The sequence below is a fragment of the Tympanuchus pallidicinctus genome, unplaced genomic scaffold, assembly GCF_026119805.1.
Source record: "Tympanuchus pallidicinctus isolate F22 unplaced genomic scaffold, pur_lepc_1.0 scaffold14, whole genome shotgun sequence".
NCBI classification, from domain to species: Eukaryota; Metazoa; Chordata; class Aves; order Galliformes; family Phasianidae; genus Tympanuchus; species Tympanuchus pallidicinctus.
Genome location: NW_026294659.1, coordinates 10,866,860 through 10,884,341, shown reverse-complemented (window position 1 = coordinate 10,884,341; position 17,482 = coordinate 10,866,860). Strand labels below are relative to the sequence as shown.

The 17,482-nt window shown below is 36.7% G+C and overlaps 1 protein-coding gene across 16 annotated transcripts in view; it reads right to left on the bottom strand.

The window, feature by feature from the left end:
• KDM6A (lysine demethylase 6A) overlaps positions 1-17,482 on the bottom strand; it is a 148,608-nt gene that overhangs the window by 66,658 nt on the left and 64,468 nt on the right. For all 16 annotated transcript variants that reach the window (XM_052674216.1, XM_052674222.1, XM_052674221.1 and 13 more), the window contains exons 5-6: positions 14,530-14,588; positions 6,446-6,566 (exon numbers count right to left, since the gene is read on the bottom strand). In XM_052674216.1, the coding sequence (XP_052530176.1) occupies positions 6,446-6,566; positions 14,530-14,588 (180 nt within the window). The remainder of the gene's footprint in view (positions 1-6,445; positions 6,567-14,529; positions 14,589-17,482) is intronic.

Here is a 17,482-nt window from a genome sequence, read left to right as displayed (position 1 = left end):
CCCACCAAAAGCACACTATGACACTTCAACACAGCAGAACAGAATGAGCACCAGATGGAAGACTGGTTCCCCATAGCTGCAGTTTCCAATGTAACACAACCATTATACTAAATAATATTAAAACTATATTTTTTCTTTTTTCCTCAGCTTCTCTTTCCTACCAGTCCCACACAACATACCTAGATCCACCTCTGTGCTTTACCAATCTCCAGGTTCATCTAGATAAGGGCCACCAGGTCTGCCAGAAGGCAAAGCATCTTATGGATGGGAAGGCTGTATTTTCTGCATCCCAACAGACTAGTCACATACCAGGTCATATGGTGTTTCTTCTGCACACACAGTGACCAGATCACATTGTGTATAGCTCAAACAAATGCTTCTGAGGCAACATGTTGCAGGTGCGTGTTCTAGAAACTTCTCTGAAACTTCTTTCATTCAAGCATATTTGCTAGCAATTGGTTAAGATTCAAACGTACTGTTGAGAGGAACTGAGACACATGCCTAGGACAGGATGAGTAAACACGTGAAAACAAAGGCTGAAACTGAAAGAATGCACAAATAAAGAGAAAAACTGGAATAAGCAGGTGATGTGCCATGGAGCATGTGCTCAGAAACTTGCACATTTTTTCCAATTCACTAGACAAACTAATAAAAAGATATACTGCATCCTCAAAGGACTTGATTTATTCTTTAGCTTATCACAGAACCACCATAGCTAACAAAATTGAAAACAGTGCTCTTGGTGTCATTCATTTCATGAGCAAATATGAAGGGGGCAGCTGGGACACACAGTGAAGTGTGAAAAGGTTAGGATTATGGTATAAACCTTAATATATGTTTCTGCTATAGCAATCATAAAATCCCTGCTCTCCTCTTCTCCCTCCCCCAACATTAACAGCTGACTTTGGAATTAATTCTACTTTTCTGATGAATGACACAAATACACACACATATCACTTCTGAAGATAACATTGTCCTAACTGTCAGGCTACACAATGACAACTTTCCTTTCAACCAGAAGGATCATGCTTTTCCTTCAATCCTGAAGACCTAGTAATTTTCAACATACCCAGTGCTCTTGTCAAAGTTTATAGTAACTGGGTAACAGAGCAGTCAAAAGTTTTTGGAGTAATCTGTAAGTGCTAACTGCAGTAATATTAAAAACATGCAAAAGCACTAATTGATTTTGAAAAAACACTGAGAGTTGATTTTATGCCTGTTAAACAGCACTCTAGTAATTATCTTGATCATCAACATCTTAAAGTAGTAGAAATTAATTTTGTGCTTAAATTGCTTACATAAAATATAGATGATTTATGTTAATGGTCTAAAATTGTGAAAAACATGGAATGTATGACCTTCAGATTCCCATCCTTCCTCCTTTGCCTGGAGACTCTTACTGGCAATGACTCATCTGTTGGCAGAGGTTTATTCTTAGCAATTACAGACTTAGCATGAATGTTTAAATACCATAAAAAATATTATGATATTTTAAAGTACATTAATGCAACGTTGGTACAATTTGTGAAATTCAGAACCATCAAAGAAGAGTATCAGATGAAAACTTAATCCTACTTTCTGCCTTAGTGTCATACAGGAAACTCATACTGGATTATGAATTATATTAGATAGAGGCTCGGGGAAATGGCCTCTGTTCATGGCCGGTCATTAGCTGCCTTGATCCTAAAACCCAATGCCACTCTTTAAAATCCTGAATCCTTCTGACAAGGTCCACAAAACAAAACAAAACAAAAAAGCACCATCACCACCTACAAAAAAAAAAAAAACAAAAAAAAAAACCCAAAACAAAACAAAACAAAACAACACAATCATCCTTTTTTTTTTTTGAAAAGATGAGACGTTCAGTTTTGGAAGCAGACATTTTTCACAGAATGAAAACATTTTTTGCACTTCTCTTTCTCATTTTATTATCCTTGTGCTTGTGCATAATCTCCACCATTTTGTTCTCTTCACTAAAGAATTATTTTCTGCCTTGTGTCCAGTTTGTGTCTAATATTCTTTTAATACAGAGAGTTCTGTCTTAAACCTCAACTTTGAGATCAATCTGATTGGCTTTTCAAGAAGCTACTGTCCTGCTCATTCCACTTACTCTACACCTCAATTTATATATTAACTTACATATTCTGATAGACACATTGATTTGTTTCAATGTAGAATAAAACAAATCAGTCTCAAGACTCTGTATTAAACCTGCAGCTGAACAAAAATGAAATCAGCCCAAACTGTTCAAGACCAATTGGATTGCTCCACTGGGTCCATTTGGTCTTGCTCCTCACTGCTGGTTATTGATTCCCTGCTAAAGATAGCAACTTTCACAGTCAAAGGAGCAAAACAGAAACTAAACCTTAGGTGTTTCAGTTGAGTATTTCAGAGTACAGAGAGTTTCAAATGTCTGTGTATCAGAAGGGAACAACACAGCTCTTCCCTCTCCTTCCCATTTGCACACTCCTGCTTTCTATCATGCATCTATCATAGATCTGTGCAGTCACAAGCTGAGCTAGTTCAGACTTGCAGTCCACTTCACTCTGCAAATGGAAAGTCACTAGACTCACTGCAGCAATCAGGATGAGAAAGTGCAAAATGAGACATCCTTTTAGCAAAAGCCTGTAGTTATATTGATTAAAGGAAACTATCCTCAGTGCAAACCTACTCTCATGTTTATTTCATAATCCTTCTGCGGATCTTTGCTATGCTTCAGAGTAAGCTGTTTTTGTTGTTATTTGTTTTCATAAGTGCCTTAATCACACTGCATGTAAAAACAATGGAATCATGGTAATTTTGCATTTATAAAAGGTTAATTCCTTTTCCATTTTAAAAAAAGCTTTTTGGCGCTTTTCTCACAGTCATTATCGGTGTATTGAAAACTAAAACTTTGCTACACGAAAAATCTCTAAGGATCCGCGTGACCTTTTTATTTTGCAAAGAGATAAAATGAAATCTAGTAAATGATATGGAATAAATTCTCAACATATCTATCTAAATACTTGATTCAGTGACAGAATTATATACTTTATAGCACAGCAGGAAGGAGTTATCTAATTCTTGACAATTTTCATATTTGAAAAATCATAGCTGCCAGGTGAAGTGCCTGGTGACTGGAAAAAGGGAAACATCACTCCCATTTACAAGAAAGGGAGAAAGGAAAACACAGGAACTACAGGCAGATCAGAATCAAGTCAGTGCCTGGGAAGGTCATGGAACAGATCCTCCTGGAAGACATGTTAATGCACATGAGGGATGAGCCAGCATGGCTTCACAAAGGGAAGGCCCTGCCTGACCCATCCGGTGGCTTTCTATGATGGAGTGACAACATTGGTGAACAAAGGGAAGGCAACTCACGTCATCTACCTGGACTTCAGCAAAGCCTTTGACATGGCCCCCCACCGTACCCTTAACACTAAATTGAAGAGATATGCATTTGAAGGGTGGACTACTCAGTAGATAAGGAATTGGTTCAAAGGTCACAGCTGGACTACTGTGGTCAAGGGCTCTACATCCAGGTGGTAATGAGCGGCATCCCTCAGGGGTCCATCTTGAGACTGGTACTCTTTAATAACTTTATCAGTCACACAGATGATGGGTTTGAATACATTCTCAGCAAGTTTGCTGATGACAGTAAGCTGAGGGATGTATTTGATGCAGCAGAAGGAAGGGATGCCATCTAGAAAGACCTTGGGAAACTTGAAATATGGGCCTTTGTGAACTTAATGAGGTTCAACAAAGAAAATGTGAGGTTTTGCATTTGGGTCGAGGTAATTCCAGATACGTATACATACTAGAAGAGGAACTCCTTGTGAGCAGCCCTGCTGAGAAGGACTTGGAGGTCCTGGTTGATGAAAAAGTGCACGTGCACCATTGGTATCCTGAGTTCCATTCTGATGGAATCAGAATGGTGGGGTAGCCAGCAGGGTGAGGGAGGTGATTGTCCTCCACTGTCCCTTGTGAGGACCCAGCTGGAATACTGAGTCCAAGTCTGGTGCCTCCCAACATGGGAAAGATTTGGAGCTTTTGAAGAGGGTTCAGAGGAGGGCCATGAAGATGATTCAAGGAATGAAGCAGCTCTCCCATGAAGACAGGCTGGAAGAACTGGGCTTGTTCAGACTAGAAACGAGAAGGCTGCACGGAGACCTCATTGCAGCCCTCCAATATTTAAAGGGAGTTTATAAACATGAGGGAAATCAACCTTTTATTCAGATAGAAAGTAATAGGACAAAGGGGAATGGTTTTAAACTAAAGAAAGGGAGATAGATAACATACAGGGGGAAGTATTTTACTGAGCGAGTGGTGAGGTGCTGGTACAGGTTGCCCAGAGAGGCTCTGGATGCCTCATCCCTGGAGGTGTTTAAGGCCACAGTGGATGGGGCCCTGGGCAATCTGATCTAGCGCCTGATCTAGCAGCTGGAGCCCTGCCCACAGCAGGGGGGTTGGAACTTGATGATCCCTGCAGTGATGATTCCAACCCAAGCCATTCCATGATTCTGAAATCCTATGATTCTTCTGCTAAAAATTAGAATGCAGACGTTCCTTTCACTACTTCATTAGAAGCTAACTACTAAGGGTTCACACTTCTATTTGTCCCTAAGATATCTATCAAAAACAAAAACTCACTTCTTTGGCACTCCTTTTTATTCCCTGCATATCGCAACAGCCAATGCAAAATTCACACCCAAGTAAGAAGAAACAGGACCACGCAAAATCATACATAACCCCTCCTCAACGCAACGATCTAATTCTACATACTCTTGCTCTTTTGTCACTTACTACACTGAATCTTTCATATTCCCATGCAACACTGCCCTCTCTAATTAAAATTCCCAGTTTCACCTGTCCCTGTTGATGAAAGCTTGGACTATAAATCAAAGAAGAAACACTGATGAGAATTGCTTCCTGTTATTACAAAGAGTAAAAGGAAGAAACTGCGTAACACTCTTTCAAATCTTTGATGACACGTTTCTGATAACCACACAAATACAAGTCGCAGGAAAACTATCTGGAAAAATCAGGAAAACAAAGGAAGTCATTCTGCAACACTTTTGGAAGCAAATAAGTTTTCAATAGTCCTTTAGTAGAGATTAATATGCAGAAATATATGTATAAATTACATTGAATTACAAATTACAGAATTTTCAACCACACAGCTGAACTTCCCAGCATATTATGAAACTCTCTAAAAGATGAAAGCTTCCTTTTTCAGAAATACAGATTCCTAAATTTAGATTCTGTGACAGAAAGAACATGGAGATAAAGAGCATTAAGTGGAAGGAAGGATAAAGGAGCAAAGATGTTGAATGGAAGGAGATAAAGCTACATATTACAGAAACTGAAAAAAGGCAAATAGTAAGTAATTTCAAGTAAAAGAGAAGAAACAAAGTTATATTGACACAATTTCTAAATGATTAGTCAGAAATTGTTGCCTTTTAATCAGACTTTGAAATCATGAAATATAGGAATTAATATATTTTTGGTATTATGATATATAAAAACATGCTTTTTTATGCACCTCATCATGTCTCACTGCCATGGGCACACACCAATTGCCCATAGGGTAGAGCAGCCCCACCTTTGCAAACCTTTTCTCTCACCCACAGTCCCCGTTTGCCCTCTTCCCTTTACACTATTAGAAAATCAGAAACAAATAAAATATTTGAGAACCATTATTTGTATAAAATGTAAAAGCTTTCTATTATTAATGATTTTTATGAACGTATAGTTTACAATACTTAAGCTAAAAAAAGCAGAGATGAATATCTAGAAATCAAGCTGCTAATTCCTCTCTTCTTTTTTCTCCTGCTTTCTGTACTACTTCAGCCTTTTCCCAAGACTTACTGTCCCTGTGTGAGCCCCACAGCAAATTTTTCATCCCACTGTACTTAAACTGCTAAAGAACCAGTGCTCATCTTTAATTTTCGGTTTGGATTTTTTTTTTTTCTGAATATTTCTAGTAACACACCTCAAATCCTATCTTACTCTGTCTTTAGAGTAAGAAACTTCATACTTAGGCACTTTTATTTTTGAAAGTAAATAGTATGCAACAGCCATACATTAAGATGTCTGGTTTCACTTAAACTTTGATTGTGTTTTTGCAAAGCAGAGAGGCTAGAAAGCAACACTCATTAACAAGCACCAGTATGACCAACTGCAGTTCATTTGCTATTCCACATTACAGTCTAGAGCAAACATCTCCAACTGTGGGATTGAACACATCCCTGGAGGTGTTCACCCCATCCTTACAAGGGCAGGCTTGATGGGTTCCTGAGCAGTCTGACCTAGTGGCTGGTAGGGGCTGTTGGAACTAGATGATCTTTGAGGTCCCTCCCAACCCAAGCCATTCTGCGACTTTATGATTTATCCATTACTGCCAGTTTTAAGATGCAGCACTACTTATAATAAACGTTAAATTGAATCTGAAAGGACTTAAACTTACCTTTAAACTGGACTCATAGTCTGTGTTCACTTTGAACATAAGTCCAAGTCGCAAATGAATTTCCTTGGCTCGACAAAAGCTGGGATCAACATAAAGCGCCTCCTGAAATGCTTTAATTGCCCTGAAAGACAAACAGATAAAAATATTAATTATTTTTTACTGAAGTATTACTTTTATAGTTGCTAATCATTTGATGACTTAAAATTGAATCAGAAAGAATTGTTACTGAAAAACATATTGACGTAACAATTTAAATGTTTTTGCTCCATTGCTTTTCATTCTTCAAGGGCTGGTTAATTTTGCCCTCCAGACATCTTAATATATTTGAGAATCTAATCTTTTCATTTAACTTAACGCCTGAAACACAGTAACATATCTGCTATTTCAGAAAGGAAGATTCAGGAATAAATAACAAAACAAAGTATTGGACACAGTCATCATCCCTTTCAGAACTAAATCCTTGCCAGGTTTTTCCAATTGCAGATCACATGGATCCCTGAGAAGAGCAGCAGAATGTTAGACGTGAAAGATCACACATATCTCCTCTCACTGCCCAAACCTGTTCCATTTTCAATGTCGTTACTCCTTTTCTTAGCACTGACACCAATGTAGAGACTCAGCTAATACCTATTACTTCCTTACATTCCAGTCACTTAGCTTCCTCCAGGAAAACACAGACTGGACAGAATGCCACCTCCTGTCACCATAACTTGCTTTTCATATTCCCGTGATAGCTGAAGATGGTTCTGATTTTTTAGCTTTAAATCCTTTTTATAGATGCTCCTGTCCATGCTGACACAGTGCCAGACAAAACAAAAGCACTACAGACCAGCTGTATGTCGGGGAAGAAGTACAACTCTAAACAAGACTGACAGTGTGTTGCTTCTCAGGCCAATTGCATAAAATTAGGACAGCTGAAATGAAGCTAAAAGGTAACAGATTTAAATTCAGAAGAATTCAGAAAGAAGCTAAGACTCCTCATTTTAGCTCTCCTGAAATCAAGTGACTGGCTAAAAAGAAAAGATCCTGAAATACATCACAGCCCATACAATGGCAGAAATCAGAAACCTGTCACGCTTAGTGTAGGACTCAAGCATCTATGCCAAGGAGACTAAGTCTCATTCTGTATGCTCCAGGCAATCACACTGGGCAAGGCTGGAGGGAGATCTATACCCTCTGTGGAGCAGCACATGGATGCTGGACAGAACATATACAGTGTCAGAAGTCACATTATGGTCTGGAAAATTGATTTAATTTCCAATCAAAGCATCCTGTTATTTCTAAGGACAAAAGTTGCAAGAAATATTTTCACAGGCTTCATTAACAAAACACATAAGTTTGCTCTTAAATTCATCAGCAGAAACGCTCCCGGTCTAAATATCTTACAGGCACTTTTCTCATTCTTGTTGTCAGAACACACTGACAGTGCTGAACTTCCTCTGGACAATACAACAGAAATGTATGTACATTGTAAAGCATTGTACATTATCCTACTCGCTAATATACAGCTTAAGAACAGACCAATTTAAGAAAAACCTGTATTTTCACTGTGGAACAGAAGCAGTGTACAGTCAGAAAAGTTTACCTCACCTTACAGCCTACTTTTCTCTTTACACAAGGAAAAAGAGCAAGTAAAGCACAAAAGGGACAAAATTGACATTAGTTTAGCTGTTTCTCACACCTTGTTTAAGCTTCATTTGAAATACTGTGAGTGGTGACGAATGACACACCTTAGTAACTATGCTGAAATCATAACTAACAGGAATCCATTTCTTATAACAGTATGCCTACCATTATCTAAATGAATACAATTCAAACTGGAAGGCCAAACACAGAAATGATCACTGGATTTTGGCTTTAAAATGCTTGTAGATTCTATTACCATTTTAAGGTAGGCGTTTATTACACAGAGAAGTAGGTATTTATTATTGCACACCTGCATTTCTTAACTTTAATACAGTATTCAGACTCTTAGCCACTGGTATTTAAAAATCCATTCAAAGACAGAATGCCAAGGTAAGTGCAGTCCCTATCAAATACAGAATAAATCTCCAAAATTAAGACATTGCTGGTTTATACATATGTGGAATTGTAACCCGGCTCACATACACTCTGTCCTCCTCCCAAGCCCACGGGCAAAAAAGATGGGTCTGAAGGATCCAAAGCATACAAGTTGCTGAGATGTTTTCCCTCAAAGCTCTTCACTGGTACCAAAACCAAAGAGGTGATACAAGCCAACAGCCTGATGAGCTGTCACACATTGAACAGGACAAGGCTTAAGAGAAAACAACTTCCTTCAGAGATGGCAAGAGAGCCACCTTCAAATTGGTCGTTAGACTCCACCTCTTACTAACTAGCCTTCATGCACAGACAGAGCTTCCTACTTCAACCCAAAGGCTGAATAAGAATTGAATTTGATTTATCCAAAGGCTAAATCAGAACTGAATGTCTGGGAGCTCTCAGGTTGCAGAAATAAACAACAGTGGTCTAAATTACCCCTAAATTACCTGAAAATACTTCAGGTTGTTGTCTATAGACATTGGTCAACCAGTTGTTAAGAAACAACTTTGGTTAAATGTTCTGTAACTTATTTCAATTAAATTAGAGTTTTCAACAAGAACAGAAGAGTTGCCATTAACGAGCAGGAAAGGGTAGCTAACGTTAGACAAAAGGAGAAAGCAGGACTGGAAAACAGACACTACAGAGCATTAAGTGCACCTCTGGGCTTACATTGTGTACAGCACTGCTACACAAATTCAGGCAAAAAAAAAAAAAACATGACACAAATCTATCATCTCCAAATCAAGACTTTCAAAATCAATGCTGCAGCTATCTTCCCACCCACTCACCTATACAACAATGCCTCTCACTATGAAAGTGAAGAAAGTAGCTGAAGAATAATTAATAGAATATATTAAAGATTCAGTGAACTCTCATAACACTTTCTGGAAAGTTTGACTTGCATTGATTGTGAATACAATCAGATCTGAACCAGGCAAAAGCATATTACAAAACAGCATCAATTAACTGTTTCAAAGTTAACACATGTACACTTCTAACAAAATACATTGAAAACAGAATAAACGTACAAAACGTAAGATTCTACTTAATGAAGGTGGAGTGAACTTTTGTACTCTTTCAGTGTTTTGATCACCTGTTCCAAGCGTAACTAATAAAAATGTCATGACACATGGACAAATTTCTATTTGAAATTCACCGAAGCAATTTGAACATAAACAAAACCTACAAATACAGAAGTAATCATCACTGCAATTTTACAGAATGCTTTAGCAGATCTCAGATATAATAATTCTCTGTTTATTATGCCCTAGCAATCGAATGCCGAAACATTTTGAACAGCAGTCTCCAAAAATTTATATATAGCAGTAGCTAAGACTGTCTTCTTTTTCTGATATTAACAGATACTGTGCTTTTTCATCAGTCCAAGAAGCTGGCTTTATATACAATCACAGAAAGTGGAGAAACAAAAGAGAAAAGCAATTACTACTTTGTTAACGGTCTACATATATATTTTCATTTTACATATACATAAAAGGGATATGTAGACCTAGCCACCAGAAAACTAAGCACTATTTTAACAATTCAGTATCTACACAGAGCATGTTTAAACTCTATTCTCCTGATTAATGTAACTCTACACTGGAACAACCAGAACTGTGATAGAAGAAAGAAGGAAACACAGATACAGATATGCACATTAAAGATAACAGGTTATTGGTGAAAAAACTTTGTTTTTTACTCTCAAATAACATCCCTCATGGACTTTCCCGAAGCAGGTGTTTTCAAAGCAGGAACTCCACAGTGGACTGCAAATTACCAGTGCATTTTCAATGTCAATTAGGCAAATCTCAGCATCTCCCATGCAAACTGCAGCCACTGGATGATTTCATCACATGCTGTGCCCTCCATAATGGTACAAACTATTGATGTACCTGGAGGCATACAAATGCTGTATGTGATCAGGCAATCCAGTGGCTCCTGTTTGCACAAAAGAGTGGAGTGCTCCCATTAAAGTTAAGGAGGCCCCCAGAAGGGGGTTTGCATTCCTATGCACACCAGTCTGTGTGGAAGAGCCTAATCCCCTGGATCTTCCCAGAGAGGTGGTGGAGTCACCATCCCTGGAGGAGCTCAAGAAACATTCAGATGTTCTACTAAGGGACATGGTTTAGTGGGAAATATTGGTGATAGGTGGATGGTTGGATTGGATGATCTTGAAGGTCTTTCCCAACCTTGGTGATGCCATTCTATTATCTGCCAACACCTGACACAGACAGCTTGAGAAGCATCCGAAGGATCTGGTCCTGCTGAAAAAACATTAGCAATCCCTCTCAAGCATAAATCCTCCTATGTTAATAACAGCTTATCACTGAAAATGAAAAACGTTTTGAGAGATGAAGCAGAAGCACAAAGAATGGACCTTATCAGCACAAGCCTCTCACTGTCACAGGCAAACAGTGACTGTCATGAAATAACAGTTGCTTGCACAGATGAACTTGGAATACAACAGCGAAGGTTGGACTAACGAGACTAATGAAAAAATTTACATTCCCCTGCAGACTTGAGTACTTTAAAAATACTCTAATAGGCTGTTTTACTTTTTCAAATGACTGTCAGAACAGAAAAACTCCACTTTCTTTAAAAATAAAATTTAAAAAAACCAAACAAACAGATGAAACGATGACAATCTCTCGCACATACATCATCCAGCAATTTGCAGGGTAATAGTCACTGAAAACACTGCAGACTGGCCTCAGAGAACCTCAGTTTCTGTTCTGGAATCCAAAGAGCATGCTAGAACCAATTCCAGGACACAGTTGCAGAGCTTCATTTTTTTCTGTTGGTGGGTTCAACGTAAAAAAGCAAATGATAAACCAGTCAGGTTCAAAATCCTTACTGAGTTAAAAGAGCCAATCTGGCATCCAAGCCATTACATAGACTGTAGCTATTGGGAGATGATAGATTTGTGTCATGTTTTTTTTTTTTTGCCTGAATTTGTGTAGCAGTGCTGTACACAATGTAAGCCCAGAGGTGCACTTAATGCTCTGTAACTATTGTGCAAAACTGAAGGTAACCTTTGGTGAACTACCAAAACTTTCAATTTTCAGTCAAGAAGAAAACTAATGAGAACATCAAATTATTCAAGTTATAACAATATCTCAGCTATCTCCTGGTATTTTGCTCTACTGGGGAAACACAGAAACAACAGGGAAAATCAGTCATCCACTTTTCTCACTGCTTGATGATAAACGGTGTAAAATAACAGACATTAAAATTTAAGATCTATACGACATTTTTAAATATGTTTGATACAGTTTTTTGAGGTAAATCCTTCTGTCATATTTTCCAATAACAACTGCATAAAATGTCTTTGATCTGATTACATTATCACAATTTTTGTATATGCTTATATGTATATAAATACTTTCAGTCCTTACATGAATTGTTAAACAAAACAACCAATATAAAATGATGTGTCAGCTAAGATTTAGTACTTAACACTGTAGTGCTTCTTTACTATGTAGAGAAGTGTGTAATACTGAACACAGTGAACTTCACATGTGTCTTGGAGTCCCAACACTTCTTTTTATGAATACTAGAAAATTCAAAAATAAAATAATAAAGAAGAAGCATTCTAAAACTGACCTTATTCCTACTCACTTTTATATCATCCCTATTTACGTGACAGATGGAAAATCATCAAACACTTCATTAACCCTGCCTTTCGGGAGGAACATGTACATGACTCTCATTAAAGCCTATGAATATCTAAGATTGTGTGGATAATATAAAATATTCATGAATTAAGCACAATAGGCTAAAGAACGTTAAACAGTGCTGAAGTCTCTTCTACCTTTGTGAAATACACATATTTGTGTACTTTTTAACATAAATAAATGGAATAGCTGCAGCAAGAAACAAGGCCCTGCATGTGGCAGGGGGGTTGGAGATTCATGATCCTTGAGGTCCCTTCCAACCCTGGCCATTCTGTGATTCTGTGACTAGCACTCTGCCATTGAAAGGAGCAGGATTCTCCTTGCAATCTGCAGTGGAGAAAAGATCTACACAGAACATACCTACAGTAAGCAAACTGCTATCAGCTCCAGCAGATATGTCACAGCTGAATACTCACAACCACACATCCCACTCCTGTCCCCAACTAAAGGAAAAATCACTCAAAGCAACTTAAGAAAGAATCGCATAGAGAAGCATGAGATTTTATCTGTATTAGATTTTCTTCCTCTAACAATTCTACCCAACGCTCTCCTAAAACTCAAATTCCTTAGTACTACACCACATATAATTTTCCTGTATGAATGAAGTAAAAACTTTGATTATTTTAAATGATCTTAACATACAGCTCTATGTGCAGTTAAGACATTATAAATTAAGTCTATCAATTTACACTCATTTATTCTCAACAAGCTTTTTGAAAAGCACGTAAGAAAAATCTTTATTAGTTCCCAGCCATGATCTACCAGTACTTAAGCTTCACAACCAACTGATGTTGTTGCTGCATCCACAGGAATGAGCTAAAAAGCCTCATCTACTAATGGTAACAATCTACGTTGAACAGGTGGTCTTTCAAAAATTAACTACTCTAAATTTAACTTCTTTGACTCACGTAATTTCACCTCAGTTTGCTACCATTTTCACAGTGCAAAATGTATCGTGTCAAAAGATGAAGTGCAGCCTATATTGGAACAAGAACATTCTGTAAACCAGCAAAATTAAAGATCAGTCACACTCTCAAAATAAAAGATTCTCAATTTTCCTGAGAACTTTTCTGTCCTTTTCACGTTAATTAGGATGCAATAGAATCGCATGCCATGTACAATGCATACATTTCACCACTATTAATAAAGAAAACATTTGATCCGTAAGAGGAAAAAAAAAAACCAAACAAAAAACCCTCAAGGTTCTGAGCTCACAATTTAACCAAATTACATTAACTTGAAGAATAAAACCTTATTTCCTGGCTGAGGAAAGCATGAATCTTTTGTCTTACAGATACATAGAAGCTTTTGATGAACCAACAGTTTACTGAAGAGGGGGAAAAGATGTCATTTTGTCATCTGAAGCTGCCACCCAGTAGCCACTTTACTCTTCTAGCTTCAGGCCAAGCCCAATATGATCATGAACTTTTTACTGATCTATTAATGAAATTACTTTTATTTTATTAGCAGCTTCTATATGAAGTGTTACTAGAGAAATAAACACTACAAGGAAATCACCAGAAATGACTGCTAAAAAAGAAGGATAAAACTAATCCATTTTATGAAGAAAACTATGACCTAAACACTGCACCTTTTTTACTTTTTTTTTTTTTTTCCCAATGGTATCTAAATAAATTGCAATTTTCTTACTATTGACCAGGAAAGCCTGAGAATCTCAACAGAACCCCAGTGATCAAGTCTATTCTTCAAGAGTTCATCACTCTTCTCTCAGTTCCAGCGAAGCAAAAGAAAAACAAAACTTCCCACAAAATTAAAACACCAAAACCAGCCCTTCTTCTATCCCCAACAGAACAGCAGCCCCTTCCCACTCACAAAAATCCAGCCAGAATTTACAGCTCTTTATAGCTCTGGGATTTTATGTCAGTTTTAAACATTCATGGCAAAGCACTTGTCTGTTCATGTACTGCTGCTCATGTTTAAAGTTTTCACCATACACAGTTATGGAAAAATTACTGAACAGCAGCTAAACAGAAACTTCTTATGTCAACACTTCCCAGAGAAATGTAAAATTTGTTCACAACACAGGCTATTGACCATACATATGAAGAATTCATAGAAACCTGTCAAATCATACCATTTCATTCCCCTTGCTGAATTGTGTGATAGGAAGCTAAACCACTTTTTTCTGTAATTGCTCTCCTATTCAAGCAACTGCTGTGTGTGCAATGAGCACGTTACAGTCAAATAAATATGAGATCCAGGACAACGTACCTTCTATCATCATATTTACACTATAACAATTAAACTATTGTATACTAAAGTTGAAATATTCATTTATCAATAAAACACCATAACATACACTAATACTGTTAGTTTATTCCAACTTACCATTGAAAGGCATTGTAATGGAAGTAGACCAAACCAAGGCCATATAAAAAGGCAGCATTCTGTAAAGAAAGGAAACAGTGTTAGAACCCAGATAAACCAACGTGACTGAACTGCAAGTATTTGCTCACTCCTCAATTTCCACTGTAAGATATGCATATTTTAATTTCATTGAGAAGGATGAAAAAAAAAAAAAAAAAAAAAAAAAAAAGGAATGAGATTTTAGAGATTTAAAAAATAGATTAAATTCTCTGTAAAATTTGAAATTAAATTCTGAATTTAAATGTAGAAATTTATCTCTGGAGGAACAGTAATAATAATATGCAAGTACTTTTACATCAAGAGAAACTAATGTGCTTTGTTCTATTTGCAGAACAGCAGGGAAGCAAATGATGGTCTGGCAATTTAATACAACAAAAATGTTTTATAACCTAAGAGCATGCCACAGTTACAGTAATTTACATTCATGTAAAACAAAGATGCACACTTTAATTTCATTGTCTAGAATAGAAGCTGAGTAAAAAGAATCTGAAAACATGCTCAAGGAATTTCTACTTTTTATCAATATTAAAAACTCAGACCATCAGCTTCAAATTGAGAGCATTAATGATGTTTCTTCATCATTAATCAGATTTCTATCTTTGATTTTCTTATTTTGTAGTGAAAAGAAAAAAAAAAGGACCACTCTTGTACAAAAAACTCATTTTCCACTTTTTTTTTCCAAAGTGACATTACTAAGGAGTTCAGTGAATGTTTACAAACAATTATTACATATTTCTTAAAATATGGAAAAATAAACAAATTGCTTTTTCTTTTGATAAAATGTCACAGTATAATTATTTAGCAGCTATTCTATTATTTATAGAAGAAAACATATATGCTGCCTACGTCACAATTTTAGTTTTTTCTTCTGTGTGTTGCCATTTTTGAGAGACCATGAATACATCTAAAATGAAAGGGCCTGACACATGAACACAGATGAAATTTCTATTGTTGAAGATTCTTCTTCAAGATAATCCCTATTCCACTCCTATTCCTTTCTTCAACAATTTTATTTGTATGGAATGTCAGAAAAAGTATCTGAACAATGCGTTAGACCAAACTGAGATACATAAGACAACCAATTTTCTCCTAGAAAATAAGTGGTAACCAAAACCTAATTTGAAGAGCAACCATTCATCAGAAACAGAACCCAGTATTATGATTTCAATATATCTCGTTTGTATTTTCTAAATGCAAATTATAAACAGGGGAATCGCCAAAGATGCATTCATGAATACAGTTGGAACACAGCTTCAGAAATGGATAGATTCCAAGACAATGTTTTGGAATGACCAGATACTATGACTATCAGGGCACTGTAGAAAGGGGGTGGAAAGGGAAGCACATAAACAATAAAAGATGATACGCTAACATTAGCATAAAATTACATTCCAGTTCCAGTGCCCAAAAGCACAACACAGACATTATAAACACACAGATCTTAAATTCCACCCCCCATGTATTTCCAGTTATCCAAATGTGTTCTGGAAACAACAGACTAGGAATAACGAAAAGCTCAAAAATGGAACATACATAACGTCTTGGTCTAGAAGTCTTTTTGAACAAAGTAAGACAGTAAGAGATATTTTCACATGTGCAACTTGGAAACCTGCAAAATAGAATACATGCATAGCAACCTCTACCCTGTTCAGTTCAGGCTTCTTTGCAGAAGAGAAGATAACAAAATTGTGCAATGTTATTTGGAGATTCAATAATTGTGATTCAAGACCAGATCACCATACCAGTTGAGAAGAATAATCGAAAAATCCTTAATCACTACTGCATCACAACTGCAAAATTCATCACAACCACAGAAAAATATGCCAGATAAATAAAACTTCTTCAGTCTTCGAAGAATTTAATTTCCTCTTCTGACATCTATTAAAATTCACAATACAGGTGAGTTATACACTCAGAATATTGATGTATCTGTTGTTTTGATTCAAAGTGCTAACAATAGTCAACATTTTGAAAGCATATGACAAGACCAAAATACAAGTGATTTGTCCAAATGCACTAATATATCAAATTTACGTAAAAATTTCAAGTTGTTCCTGCCCCAGTAAAGTAAAAATCCACTATTACTGTTCTGTTCCTGGTTCTGTGGCTGGTTTTCTAATTTTTCTCATTCTTATTTTCGTTTGGCCTTACAAAGCATTTGAAACTGAACTTATAAGCATGCTAAGATACCACTGTCTTCTCAATATAAATCAGGGTAAGATTTGAGATTTCATAATAATTTACTGTCAACATAAAGATGCAAACTCCAAAAATCTCAGAATGAAAATTCTGAAAAGTCAGCATGAAGCACATTCATCTCTTCTGAAAGACTATAGCTCTAATTTAATGTAACACCATAAGCACTGCTTGTTCATTATTTATTAGGTTTGCCCTAATAATTTAAAAATACTTTTTAACCTGGTCTTGAAGCTGGATGGGACTTTTGCAAGGACTAGAAGATAACACAGTGGCTCATGTAAGCAGTAGTTTCCCGCCACTCATTCAAGGTGAGTTACACATGAAGTTCATTACTTCGGTAACTGACTTTTCTGCCTCTACTGCAGAATACCTTCAAGCTCACCATGCAGCCAAGTCTAATTGGCAACAGCCAACATCAAAGGCTAGAACAGTTTACCGCTTATAAGGACCAAGAAAGATCATGAGGGTTGCATTGCAACACGAATTTTCCATCAAAAAATGTGCTTTCCCTTGACATTGTAAGATTCTGTGACTCTGCATACTCTGACTTACGAAATCTGTTTTCATTTGACTCTGTTACTTGCTTTTGAATAGAAGTATAATCACAAAAAGTATATGTCCTGGTTATTTCTGTAAACTTTTTTTGTTTAATTTAATGCTTGCTATTCAAGACCTTGCCATAAATAGCTGCTGATGGGAAATAAAAACCAACACT